At 31.9% G+C, this 14,375-nt stretch overlaps 1 protein-coding gene and 1 long non-coding RNA gene across 8 annotated transcripts; one reads left to right on the top strand and one right to left on the bottom strand.

Moving 5' to 3' along the window:
* Positions 1 to 148: 148 nt before the first annotated feature.
* On the bottom strand, positions 149 to 5,608 carry LOC146903440 (U3 small nucleolar RNA-associated-like protein). Its single transcript, XM_085731603.1, has 6 exons — positions 5,102 to 5,608; positions 3,576 to 4,229; positions 2,873 to 3,304; positions 868 to 1,040; positions 582 to 765; positions 149 to 459 (listed from the first exon to the last, which is right to left on the bottom strand). The coding sequence occupies exons 1-6, from the start codon at positions 5,504 to 5,506 to the stop codon at positions 367 to 369; spliced, it is 1,941 nt and encodes a 646-aa protein (XP_085587729.1). The 5' UTR covers positions 5,507 to 5,608; the 3' UTR covers positions 149 to 366.
* A 3,123-nt stretch (positions 5,609 to 8,731) lies between these two features.
* LOC146903439 (uncharacterized) lies at positions 8,732 to 12,400 on the top strand. 7 transcript variants are annotated; one of them, XR_015021345.1, is made up of 10 exons: positions 8,732 to 8,964; positions 9,116 to 9,161; positions 9,303 to 9,378; positions 9,618 to 9,713; positions 9,814 to 9,851; positions 10,335 to 10,514; positions 10,674 to 10,728; positions 11,165 to 11,233; positions 11,399 to 11,545; positions 12,137 to 12,400. It is a non-coding gene; the product is annotated as an uncharacterized LOC146903439 (long non-coding RNA). The 7 variants fall into 7 exon arrangements; XR_015021346.1 differs by having other exon boundaries at positions 11,165 to 11,239; XR_015021342.1 differs by lacking the exon at positions 9,618 to 9,713.
* The last annotated feature ends 1,975 nt before the right edge of the window (positions 12,401 to 14,375 follow it).

Below are 14,375 nucleotides of genomic sequence, written 5' to 3'. Positions count from 1 at the left end.
TGATCCAGGCAACAAAAAGAATTGTTTCATTTAATCTTCAAAATCCATTACCCTAAAATTTTCCTTTCGTATTAAACGATTCACTTACACTATTTTTCCTCCGCGACTCTGATGATTCCTACAAATGCAACTTGACACGATCACATTCAAAAAACTCAGTATCTGGCTCCAGTGTACAAGAATACACATGATACATTTAACATATTTCTCATTACCAATACCTTAAGTAAACATACAGGGGAAGTTCCAACCTCACTCGAGTAGGAAAAACACATTTTAGTCTAGCTAGACTTGTCGAAAAGAAAAAGCAAATTGAACTTAATTTGTGGTCAAAATTGAACTCGGATAGTCTTAATTGAAAAATTATCATAAATCTGGGGAAGCAATAAATTCACTGGCATCTTTAAGTATTTTCCTAGCACGCCAATAGACAGCGGTAGCTTGTTGTGATGTTCCCATCTGCAAGATCAAAACCCAAAAAAAAAGGTATATATGCATTATTTGATTTGATTGATAAATTATCCAGGTACAAAAGAAATCCAACAAGTAATTGAAAACTAAATACATGACCAATTGAATACCTTGACCTCCATGCGATAGTAGTCTTGCCAAAAGTCAACATTTTGGTCATAAGTTGCTAGTGCAGATTCATATAATTTCCTGGCATTTGCGAGACTATTTTTATCTCCTATTGATGCAAGGTTTGCTTCCAGCTCAATGCACTTCCTATATAATGCAAGGCCGGGATGCGGTAAAGCTAGATATCTGCAATGTAACATAGTTGAGGAATTATAACAGATACAAGATAGAAATCCCATACAGCATACTATGGAAAATAATACCCCGCACTGATTCCACTGCTCATACCTTTTATAGATATCTCTGGCCTTGTGAATTCCATCCTTTTGAAGTATAAAACTAACAATGGCAGATGAAAGCGAAAATCCACTTTCACTACCACCATCTTTAGCCAAAGAAAGAACAGAAATCTCCACCAGCTTATCAAAGTATCGTCTATGACTTGCATAAAATTTAAGGGCCTGTATTGAGTTACAGTTAGAGAGATGAACAAATTTAGGAACTTCAAACTTTTAACACTATACAAAATAATTCAGGTGAAGGAAAACTAAATTCAGGCTGAAGTGAATAAATTCAAAATGCATGCATAATTAATAACAGAATTTAGGGGGTAAACAGAAATATTTTCAACATAACGAAGATGCATCATCTTTAAATACATACAATTCAAGGCAGAAAGAAATTTATTGTTCTATAGAAAATAAGACATCGAGAAACAAACACCAACTTTGGTTTCAAATGGCAAATACTTTGTTAATGCAAGAAAAATTAATCAAAATCCATCTTAAAAAAAGGTTTAATTGCCCTCAATTGTGCGATTTTGGCCCCTTCTAGCTTCAATTGAGCGATTTTGGCCCCCCACATTTGATCTCTTTTTGATTTTTTATCCCCCACTCAGATTTTGACTGGATTAGCTGATGTGTCATTTGAATGCAACGTGTTTTGTTCTTATTGGCCAGAGTGGTTATTTAAAAAAAAAATATTATAAAAATAAAATATTAATAATTAAATACATTTGCGTGATTTGTTTTTTACAAAACAACAAAAAAACGTTCAACAATGGAAGAGTCTTGGGATAACCAGCTAAAGATTCAGAAGTTGAAGGATGTGATGTGAATGAACGGTTAACGAAGGCAAAGAAGCAGGGTGCTTTCTTAAGTTTGATTGTCGCCAAATCCATTAGAAAGAGCTTGCATTGTCTATCAATGAGGCTAATAGAAGAGCGGACTGCTCATCCAGAGAAATATATAGATGAGGGAAAGCCTACTCCTCCTGAAGTTAATATTTACCACTATGTGTTGTTCTCAAACAATGTTATAGTTCTGTCAAAAAAACAATGTTATAGCTGCATTTGAAGTGGTTAACTCGGCAACAAAGAATGCAAAGGAACCGTGGAACCATGCGCGTGTTTCATGTTGTGACCGACACACGTACATGGTTCTACGGTTTCTTGGTATTTTTTGATGTTGAGTTAACCACAACAGACGCAACTACAACATTGTCTGAGAAAACACAGAGTGGTAAATATTAACTTCAGGAGGAGTAGGCTTCCCCTCATCTATATATTTCTCTGGATGAGCAATAAGCCTCATTGATAGATATATTTCAGATGAGCAATTCACTCTTCCATCAACCTCATTGATAGACAATGCAGAGAGCACCTTGCTTCTTGCCTTCGTTAACCTTTCATTCACATCACATCCTTCAACTTGAATCTTGAGCTGGTTATCAAAGGACTACTTTCCAATGTTGAACATGTTTCATTTTTTGGTTTTTAATTTTTTTTTGCAGAAAACAAATCACAAGAGGGTTTTTAATTATTAATACTTCTTTTTTTAGATAATTTTTTAAAATGCCCACTCTGGGCAATAGGAATGAAACATGTTGCATTAAAACACATGTCAGCTAGTATAAGTTAAAATCTGAGTGTTGGTGGTGGTGGAGGGCCAAAATCACAATTGAGAAACTAGGGGGTTAAAAGTGCAATTAAGCTAAAAAAATATAGAACAATACATTTAGTCTTCAACTGGGAAAGCATTCGGATACCATAGGTAAAAAAGTAAGTCAGGTAATTCTATACGGGAAATTGCTCAAAAATCCAATGATCAAGGGATAAAAGACAACCAGGTGTTCTAAACCCATCACAGATCTATTATTAGTCATATCTTGCATTTGCAAGAGGTTGATTGACGCTAGTGTTTAATTTATAATATATTTGTTTATTCCTTTTGATTGGAGCACATTTTATACAAGACATGGCAACAAAAATAAGAGATAAGTGGTGACAACATACCTTTAGCCACAAGTTCTCTGATTTTGAAACATGAAATTTGGTCAAAATTTGTCTAAGGAGTTCGAAAAGGGATAACAAATCAGTATCACTGGGCAACAAAGAACTTTGTGTAATGCATGTAATTTCTATAGAAACCCTTAATTCCCATAACTGCACTGATTCTGCAAGTTTTCCGCTGCAAAGCTTTGCTACCAGTTTCCTGGCCTCATCCAATTGTCTCAACTGCAAATGTAAGGAGACATGCTTGCAAGCAAGATCATCAGTGATGATTCCCATGCTTTCAGCCCTTTCATATATTGACAGGAGATGTGGTATGTATGGCCCATCTATATTGGGTTCTTCATCTTTAGGGGCTACAATACCCATTAGAAAATTTGCATACAAACTAAACATAGTTCCTGAAGGCACACTTTTCAAAGCTTCTTCATAAACCTGCAACAGATCAAAGCCAGAACCCAATGATTTGTTGGATCAATATAGGCGCAAGAAAAAAGGAGGCACTGTAAAATGCTTGGCTCCCTCTATCTAACCATCCTAATACTTAAACACGGGAAAAATGGGTTACCATAGTAAATTACAAAACCATAATATGATGAATTTTCCTAGTTTCATGTTAAAGCATTCATGAATCTCAGCCACCATAAAACACATAAAGGAAAAGATAATGAGCCCAATGAGTTCAGTAGATCCTACATATTCGTACCTGAATTGCCTTTTGCACCTGAGGAATTAAAATTTCTTGGTTAATCTCGTGAACAGCTTCAACATTGCATTCTTGTCTTGCAAGCCAGTCCCAGAATTCTGGTTCGGTTGAAAAATCCCTCTTCATGTCGTTCAGTATCTCCTCGCACATATCTTCGTAATGTGATAATTCTGTTCCCTCCAATATTTCAAAAAATCTCTTTCTAAGATTGAGACTTGAAGGGATGGCTTCAATCGCTCCACCATAGACAGTTCGAAAAAGGTTCATACCATGCTCAGCAAATAATTCTTTGTTCTTCTTTGATTCATCTGGTTCAACATTTGCAACGTCGTTTTCCTCTTTTTCATCAAGGGTCATAAACAACTCTTTGTTTTCATCTCTCCATTGTTTTTCTTCCACAGTTCTAGGATTACGAGTCAGAGTTCCCTCATCCTCACCCAAGGCAACCTTCCTGGCCTTCAACTTGTTAATGTATGTGAGTTCCATCCGAAGATACTCCACCCAAAGGTCTTCTGATGTTGGGCAAACTCTAAGACCTCCCTGCATTAAAGCACGGGCAGCCACAACATTCAAGTTACGATCAAACTCCCAGGCTGCAGCATATATCCAAACTCCTGGAACCTTTGGGTGCAACCTAACAAGATTTGCAAGTGCCTGTAAAAATTTAAAAACAAAATATTCAAAAAATCTATTAAGTAAATGATCCAAACCCAAATATTTTAGTGCCTGAATTATTTGCTTTACATATTAGAAATTAAACTTGGCCACCTTTCAATAATCTATAACCTGCTGGAATGAGTTTTGTGAAGGCTTAACTATTGCGGAATTATAGTCACCTCAAGTTTAAATCTATTGATTAACTAAAGTTTAACTATAACATCTGTTCTTTTCATTAGCTATTCTTTCATTGAGTAATCTGTTTCCTACAATCATATTCTACCATAGTACCACCAAAACAATTTAAATTGTCAACACTATAGGGTCTCTTTGAATTGGCTTATTTGAGCTTATCAACAGACAACTTACAACATGTCACCAAGTTGTTTTCAACTTATTATTATAAGCTCTCTAGGAAAGCCTATGAAAACGGCTTGCAGATTATATGAAAACAGTTTTAAAATAAGTACTTATATGATAAGTGTTTATGCTATAGGCCTGTTTGGATCTGCTTATTTGAGCTTATCTAATTTTATAAGTTTTGTGAGACTGTTTGGGAACTAAAAGAAACAGCTTATGACAGTTTTCATAAGCTTTTTTCAGCTTATTTTCATAAGCTCTCCAAGATAGCTTATGATAACAGCTTATAGCATATACAAAGATAATTTAATTTAATTTAATTTTACCATTTGCTATAAAAATTGCTTAGGTAAGATTATACATAAGTGCTTATCAGTTTAAGCGCCTGTGCTATAAGCTACAAATAAACTTTTATCCAAAACAGCTTATAGCACAAGCACTTTTCAAAATCACATTCTCTTTGTTTCAAAAATAATATCAGCAACAACGCAATGAAGAAAAAAAGTTACCTTCTTCATTCTGCCATTTTTTTTAACCCTACAAAACTCAAGATAACGAAACCAAAGTTGAATATCACCCTTATAGCGCTTCAAAGCAAGTTCATAAGTATCAATAATCCTAACCAACCCAGCGAAATCAGATTTGGATTTCTTCAAATTCTTATTCCCTAGTTTCTTCAACTCACGCGCCACCGACTTCTTCCGTAACCTACGTAGTGCATCGAGCTGCGTCTCATAATCTATGTACGCTACAAAATCCTCCTTCAACGGACACGGCCTCATCAGCCTGTACTCGAATTTCCGCCTCTGTTTAACAATCTCGTCGATCTCTCGCTTGTTGAATAGTCCACGTTGCTCGAGATCTTCGAACTCGTCGAACATGCGTTCCAGCTTGTATTGCACTATGTCAGCCATGGTTCACGGTTTAGGGTTACGGCCACCGTCGACAGAGGCTGCGCCGAACAATCTCTTGGAATATTTTAAGAGTTTCTAACTGTTTTGAGTGAGTTTGAGGTTGAAGAAGGAAGGGTTTTTGATTTAGTTGGACCTCTTATATCACTAGGCCCGTATATTAACTTGGGCCTCATGTTATGGGAGTCTGTCCGTATGCGTTTATTTATATGTACGTTACTTTTTCCACCCTACAAGTTTCTCGTGCGTCCTATTCCGATTCTAAAATCCGAAATATTTCAACGTGTTTTTAGAGGTTTTATGGGTTTTTTTTATGTGGTTTGGATTCTAAAATCAATTCGAACTGCATAGGACGCATGAGAAACTAATAGGATGGAAAAAGAAACACCCAAATTATATTTATCGTTTTTTAACTTAATTTTAGATAACTGCAGATAATGATTTCATCATTTATCTTCTTTTCACGTCATTTTGTCTTTTTGATCCATTGTCATATTTATATGAATTTTCAAGCATCATATCTAAAATTCATATGAAAATATGAGTGAATGACCATAGATTCAAACACTAAAAACTCATCAGAATAAAACAATAGATTTTAATCTTGAAAATTCATATGCAAACTGATCAAAATGGTGTGAAAAAAGGTGAAGGACGAAATCGTTATCTAAAATTAGGTTAAGAGTTGGCGAGTGTGATTTTGCCAAAAAAATAATATAAGGATCGGATTATTGTGACAAAATGGATAGATTTGAATTTGAACATAATTGAGTGGATTAAAATCATCCATTAATTCATTAATATAACAACAACAAACAAACCTCCTTTAAAAAATAAAAACAAACAACAAACGAGTCTTATAGAGTTGGTTAAATTGATCAAATTACATTAAAGTGTTCTATAATAAACCATATTTTGGTACAACTCATTAATTTCCACGTCTTTATTATAGGTTCATGGCTTATGTACAGTTGCATTAGACCATCTACAATGGTGGGTGTTTCACCTATTTAGCACCACATTAAATAGGCACCCCATTGTGTATAATACATGGGTGGCTATGGAGAAGGGTGACTATGGAAACACTCTCTCTCTCTTTTCATTTTTCATGGGTCCCATTTAATAAATTTTAATAAAATAAATAAATTTTGTTGAAATGTAATGATATAAAATTATTTTGTGGGATCTATTTAATAATTTCTTTTAAGGTGCTGGGTTGGAGAAAATCGGTGCTTATTAAGTATTACGGTAAAATGAGTGATATGGACATATGAATTCAATTTAAACACCCAATTTAGGGTGCTCTGTTGTGGATGGTCTTACAAAGTGTTCTGGATCGGACAAAAGGATTCTGGGCCCATTTACTTAGGCCCAATATCATTCAAAGCCCAAACTCCACGTTTGGCATTATTGCTCACAACATACCCCCTCGCCTGAAGGGGGGTGCACGAAGCAAAGAGACCGGTTCAAACGAACCCCAACGTCTCTCTTGCACGTTGTGCACGTTCCCGCAATAAAATCTTTGGCGGTTACACTTCCCACGATTTCGTAACCGCCAGAGCCAGGTGTGTCTCCTCAACGGCTCTGCAGCTCTTCACCTCTATAAATATGAGACTCACCGCAGTCCCCAAGGTAGAACTCTTTCTTCCTCAAAAACCCTCACTCTCTGATCTCTACTGACTTGAGCGTCGGAGTGCCTGCAGGTATACACCCCCCATCCGCTTCAGGAAGCATTCTGACGCATTCCACCACCGTCACAACCATCGCATTCAAAGCACCGGCAGTCTCCTTCTGATCAGGTACGATCAGAAAGCATTACCATTGAATTGTATTACTAAAGCCATAATTGTCCATCAGTCACACTCTCACGGTTTAGTGTGTATCGATTTTGATATTAGTAGATAATACTATAGAAATAAGTGTATGGTAGCTATGTATCCGTTTCTTTACCTTGTCTACATGAATCATGATCAACTCAATACAATTTTATTGTGAGTAGAAGGGCAAAATTTGTATGATCTACAAAAATTGGAGGGCAAATTTTGTATAAGATGACAAAAAAAGATAATTAGGGCTGCATGATTGTCCTCTATTTATGTATGTAATGATATGATGATAGATAGATAGATATTTTACATTGATAAATGTAAAAACAAGCACGAGATAAGATAAGAATTTGTTTTTAATAAATATAAAAACTTATGATTAAGTACATGTTTTTTAATACCCTTTCATTCCTTTTTAATTCATTTGCATTTTTTCAACTCAAAATAGAATTTCTGTTTGTAGTCCACACAGATTGGTATAATTAAAATTTATGATTCATTGTTTGTAATCCACACAAGTAATTAAATTTTATGATTTATATAGTTAATATCATGTTGATATGATTCTGTTCAAAAATATTTCTATGTTAAAACAATATAATATATACTTTATAAATATAAGGGTTAAATATGTTTTTGGTCCCTATAAATATGTCAACTTTTCGTTTTAATCCCTCTAAAATTTTCCTTCAACTTTTAGTCCCTATAAAATTTTCAATCACTACTTTTGGTTCCTATTTTTAATTTAATTTTTGTATTTTTTTAATGAAATTGTGCAGAAATGTGTAAAATATTCTAAAAAAAATTTCCTAAAAAAAATTAGAATTTTTAACAAAACACAAATTAAATATGAATTTTTAACCTTAAAACATATAAAAATTCATATTAAATTCATGTTTTGTTAAAAAATTATGAATTTTTTTTGCAGTGATTCTTATAATATTTTGAATTTTTCTGGAAAATTTTATTAAATAATATGAATTCTACATATGAGTTTATTTTAAAAGAGGGACCAAAAGTGAAGATTGAAAATTTTATAGGGACTAAAAGTTGAAGGAAAATTTTAGAGGGACTAAAACGAAAAGTTGACATATTTATAGGGACCAAAAACATATTTAACCCTAAATATAATTGATGTTATTGATATCTTAATAATATACAAACATGAAGCATGTTTTAGACCTCCAATCCAATGTGGCGAGCTCTCAACCCCTTAATGCCACATCATCATTAAAAACTAATTTTATTTTTACCATTTTAAGCTTTCACACAATACAAACAATAAAATATCATTTCCTCTCATTTTCCCTCTTCAATTCAAATTTCAAAATTCAAATTCTTTCAAACCCTTTTTTCCTTCCTACTTTTTCTCTCTTATTCCTAACCAACAATAATTTCCCTCATTCTATTTTTTACTTTCTCTCTCATCCCAAATTGAAGTACGGTTTCCTCTCATCTCTCTCTTCAAACTCAATACCATCATTTCTTTCTTTCTCTCCACCATTTTCGTTCTCTGTCTCTCTCTCTCAAACTCACCATTTCTTCTTTCGTCTCTCTGTCTGCCAACAAAATCAATCACCACTGCCAATCTCCATCGACAAAAAAAGATGAAAACGAGGAAGAAGAAGAAGTAAGGTGAAATTTTGATTTCAAATTCCTAATCTTTTATTTTCAAAGGTTAAGTGTTAAATTCAGATTCTGTATTATCTTTTCTGATACCGAATCATTGATTGTTATTTATTTTGATTTTGATTTTGTGTGGTTTTTATTTTTATTCCTTTACAAGTCAAAGAAGAAGAAGAAGCTGAGGAAGAAGTCCTGAAAGAATCAAGGTGAAACTGGAATTTCGAAACCCTAACCCCGTTTTTTTCTCAGATCCGAAAATACCCATCTTTGAAATAAAATTTGTATTCATTTGTTTTTATTTATGTATCATTCTCCTCTCTAAACATTGATATTGTTTGTTTTTGCAGTTTGAATTTTGGATCTATTTCCCACAAATTTACAGAATGAAAGACTGAGACAGCAACGCACCCTTCTACGGCTGAGGTATGCATCCCATTTTCATTTTCGGATTTACAGCTCTTTTATGTTTTGAAATCTAAGTAATTTTTTTGATAGAACACTATGGCGTCATTTGATCCATGTAGCCAACCCCACTTAGTGGGATAAGGTTTGGTTGTTGTTGTTGTTGTTGTATTCTTACCTTTCTAGAAAACTACTCACATCAGATCCAATTTTTATTTTCAATTGCAAAAGTTTAATTAATTATTGTTTGTGTTTTGTAGACTATAATGGGTTTTATTTAGCTATGTTAGCTTCAAATATGATATCTTAGTTTCAAGTATAGGAGAAGAAGATATGGTTTCGTTTCAGACCCTACGGTGATGTGTATTATGATTCACCCTTTTTTAGCTTGATTTTGAGCTATAAATGTTTCATATTTTTTTTGTGTGTTTTGATTTGTTGCTTTTTTATTTGCAGGTGTAAGGAAAAACAAAGAAAGGCTACTCGGATTCAGAGTATGTAATAAACCAATATCCATATTCAATTTTAAAAATCTTTGTTGTTTTTGTTAATTTGTAACTAGAGGTCGAGTTTTGACGATCTATGTTGTTTGTTAATTTGAAGGGGAAAAAAACTGGGTGGTTTTTTGAATTTTTGATTCAGTTTGTTTGTAGTAATTGATTGATTGAACTTAGTCTTATTTTTTGTCATTTTCATCAATTCAATTTTTTTTTTCTATCATGTTTTCTGATTGAGCTGTTGTAAATATGTTGTTAATGACTTGGCAAAAAACCAATTTCTGAAATGTGAATCGACTGAGATTAAGTTTATGCAAATAAATATTACATAAATAGATGAATAAGGTGTTTGTTTTGCTGCTATTTTTTCCCTCTCCCAAGTAAAAATTTGTTTTCTGCACACTTTATAACAAGAATGGATGCATAAGGTGTTTTGGTGATAATTGAATTTGATAAGTGAAAGATGAATATAAATTGCAGGGGCGTTTGGGGTTGAATCATTCACCATAGGAGGCTTTTAGCAGAAAAAGCAACATAAATTACACAACATAAATGTTTGAAACTCTTGATTAGTGACACTTTAGGGTTTCTACCTAAATAAGTCAGTTATACATTTGTTCAAGTAGGGATGAAGTTCAATTTGAAGAAAAATATCCAAAGGTAATAAGTTGGATTCAGATTTTTTTTATGTTTGCTTTCATTACTACTCATCTGTAAGGTTTGTAATTTTAATTTTGATATTTTCCTTTTTAATCTTTGCATATACTTATATGAAATTGCTTTTTGTGGTCTAATTCTTCTTTTTCTTTGTTTTGGCAGATTTTGAAGCGTTATATGAGTGATCAACATTTGTATTCGAGATAAAGACCTTGAGGTAACTTTATTTCCTATCTTAGATTTAACTCTTGATCAGCTAAATTGCTTAGAAATTACTATTACAAAACAATTGTTACTACTATCACACATTCCATCAAACTTAGTACTTATAGTTTCTTCAATTTTCTTTCACATTATAGCTCTACCTTACAAATATGGAACCACAAATAGATTAAAAATCTTATGTGTCAAGCTCTAAACAACTCCTTGCCAAATCATCATTCATAAGTACAATTCAAAATATTATATAATAGTTATAGAACCTTGACACATAAGCAATGTTATATTGTTATTTGAGCTATCAATTCTCTGTACCTTTGAAGGCAATGTTATACTGTGATTTCACTCTAATCATACCTTGAGATCCTTTATATTGCGATTCTCTATAGTTTTAGTGTTATGCAAATCTGCTATCAATTCTCTTTTACCTTCAGTCTTTTTGGATTGCAACTACACAAACCTGATTGCCTATGCTTCATCTGATTGCACAAACTTTGTATAAGGTAAATGTATGAATTCTTGACTTCTCAAATCTGGGTTTATTACTTGAAAATGGTGTTGTACTACTGGGATAATAAATGTAATGTTTAGCAGACTGAAATTTTCTGTTCTGTGATTTAGCTCCTCTTTTCTGTTGTTGCAGTTAGCTCCTCTAATTTTGTTTGCAGGTACTAACTATTGAAACGAATCATGGGATGTTATTATTGATGGGAAACAAACACTGAATCCACAACAATCCAAAGAAGAAGCTTTCTATTTTCACTAAGCACACATTTTTCTCATAAAATGACCGTGGTTCACATTTTGTGATTGAGGTATGTAACTTTCTATCTTAATCTTTTATTCACTTTGAGGCAGGTAACTTTATATGAACCTGTTGGTAAAGGAAAAGACTATCCTTTCTAAGGTCAATATTATTTGCTCTTGGACTTAGAATTTTGAAGCATATGGATTTAATTTTCTTTGAAATTCTTTTGTTCTTAGCTCTCAAATGCTAATTTTGTTGTTGATCAAATAGAAGTTCACACGGTTTATGCTACTTGAGATTATTTTCATAGGTCAATTCATTGGAGGTCTTTTTTTCTTTTTTTTTTATAGACGTCTACTTGGATCATTTTTTTTAGAGGTCTTTTTTCTATTGCTCAAAAACACGGGAGGTCTTTTTTGACAAGAAAAACACGGGAGGTTATAAGGTTTTATATTAATTTTTTTATATTTGGTTTAAATATTTGTTTACTCATTCTTTAGGATAATTTCTCAATTTGCCCCCAAAAACACGGCAGGTTTACTTGAGTCGTTAACTGAGTTTTTCTCTTTCACATATTGATAATTAATATTCATATTCATGCAAATATTTATTCATCTAATATTTATTCTAACGACTTTCTTCATTTTTTTTTTTTTAGTTACATATGGAGACATGAAGTAGATTTTCAAGTTATTAGTGATAATGATATTTTTTGCTAAGTTTTTGGGAGTACATAAGTTTTTGTGAGCACAATTTGTAATATTTTTTAAATTTTTGTTCTTATTTGCATACAATTTTGAGGATATGTAATATTTATCATTTGTAACGCTTTGAAGATAATTACAATTTTTACTATGATTGTTTACTGTATAAAATTATAACCATGTATTTTATAAAATTGTTAACTATGAAGTACATGTAAGTACTAGCCTCATATTTAAATTCATAAATATTTAGTTTTTCCATTTTAGAATTCATATTTAAATTCATCATGAAAATGGAGATGTTAGTGATCCCATAAAAGGCTGGCACTAAGAGCATATGACACGTCAGATAGTATACAAAGTTGATTATTGGAAATGATTTTTAATTTCAAGATTTATATCATTATTCCTTACTTAGATTCTTTGTAACATTAAATTATATGGGAACACTAATTTAACTTGGTATGCTAAGTTTATGAAAGACAATCTTGATAAGACATACCGTGTATCACAAAAATGTCATGTCTTAAATGTTGAAATATTAAGTCTTTTATTTTTTGGAAAGACGATAAGTCTTTTTTTGAAAGATACCAAGTCTCTTTTTAAAATGTGATTTTATTTTTTATATTGATCATTTGCTGAAAAAAAAATAATATACAGTTTCTCCTAAGAAAAATTAGTATCACTATTATTTTTAATGCATAATTTACTTAATATTTTTTAATAATATCTTCCAATAAGTTGTTAATAATAGAGAAACAACAATTATGGAAACAAATTAGAGTGGCCCCAATTTGAGTAAACATTAACTTCATTTGTTTTAATTTATCTTTGTAATCATAGACAAAATTATTTTATTTTAATTTATCTTTGTAAACATAGACAAAATCTTAAGACTCACTTTTTTGTTTACCCATTTGTTAGTATTGTTTCAAAAATATGTCACCAAAGAACACATGCTTAAGGAATCATCTTCTTCATAATTGATTTTGTTTTTCATATTACTATAAATCTTCATAATTGATTTTATTTTTCATATTACTATAAATCTATAAGTATATTCTTCAGTTATATGATTGAATTAACTAAATAATGAAGAAAATATGCAATTTCATGACCCTATAAAAAATAAAAATAAAAAAATAGGTGTAAAACATTATATGGGAGACTTACAAAATCTTCCTCTGGATAGTGTATTTTCAGTTTTCCACTCTCTCGAATAAGATACAAACACGATCTATTCCGTTAGTCCATTACTCCATTAATCCAACAAGATAGTGGTTGTAAACATGTCTTTTGTTCATAATTCAATTAAATTACATAACAAACTTCGCCCACAATTAAAACTCAAATTCAAATATCCACACTTTCAATCTATCACTATCTTCATCTCTCTCTGCATATGACATAAATCATATATATATATATATATATATATATATTTCAATGCTAACCTCAAACAAATCAATATTTCTTATACATGGGGGGCTATAAATATTTGATTTAAGTCTAAATTTTCATATTATTCAAACATGGGGATATAGGTATTTAATTTATGTTTTTTCTTTTAATCATTTTCTCTCTCATCTTACCATGTGGGTATAGGTATTTAGTTTATGTCTTTAATTAGTTATTATATTTTTTATTTCAATCATTTTCTCTCTCATCTTACCATGTTCATTGTCCACAAGGGCGTATTTTGATTTTTATTTGAGATTATCTTTTGATTGTTATCTTTGCTAAGGATAATGCCTTTTACTACGAAGGAAAAAGTAACGAAATTCAAGAAATACACTACCCACCGTGTATTCCGCCAATCACCCAGATTTTTGTTTATTATTTTACAATAAAAAAAATACTACTTGCGCTGGGTATTAAGCAAAATCGTGGTTTTCGTGGATTTTCCTTCGTAGGAAATAGCATTGCTGCTTTGCTAATATGCTATTTAATTGTTTTGAGACTTTTTTTTGGTCATTTAATGATTAAAATACAACATTGTAGGACCCAATAACTACATAATTTAATTAATATAAACGACAACTTAGCTTATTTACGTTATTTTGTTTTTTTTTTTTGACAAAAATTTACGTTATTTTCTTAAGAATCCATAATTCAATTTACTACATTAATCGCTTTTTGCCCGTGCGTTGCACGGGGCAAATATTAGGATGGTTGACATATATTTCTTTTAGG

The sequence above is a fragment of the Medicago sativa genome, chromosome 8, assembly GCF_051527215.1.
Source record: "Medicago sativa cultivar Bolivia chromosome 8, Bolivia_mono, whole genome shotgun sequence".
Lineage (NCBI taxonomy): Eukaryota > Viridiplantae > Streptophyta > Magnoliopsida > Fabales > Fabaceae > Medicago > Medicago sativa.
This window is presented reverse-complemented; position numbering and strand designations above follow the sequence as displayed.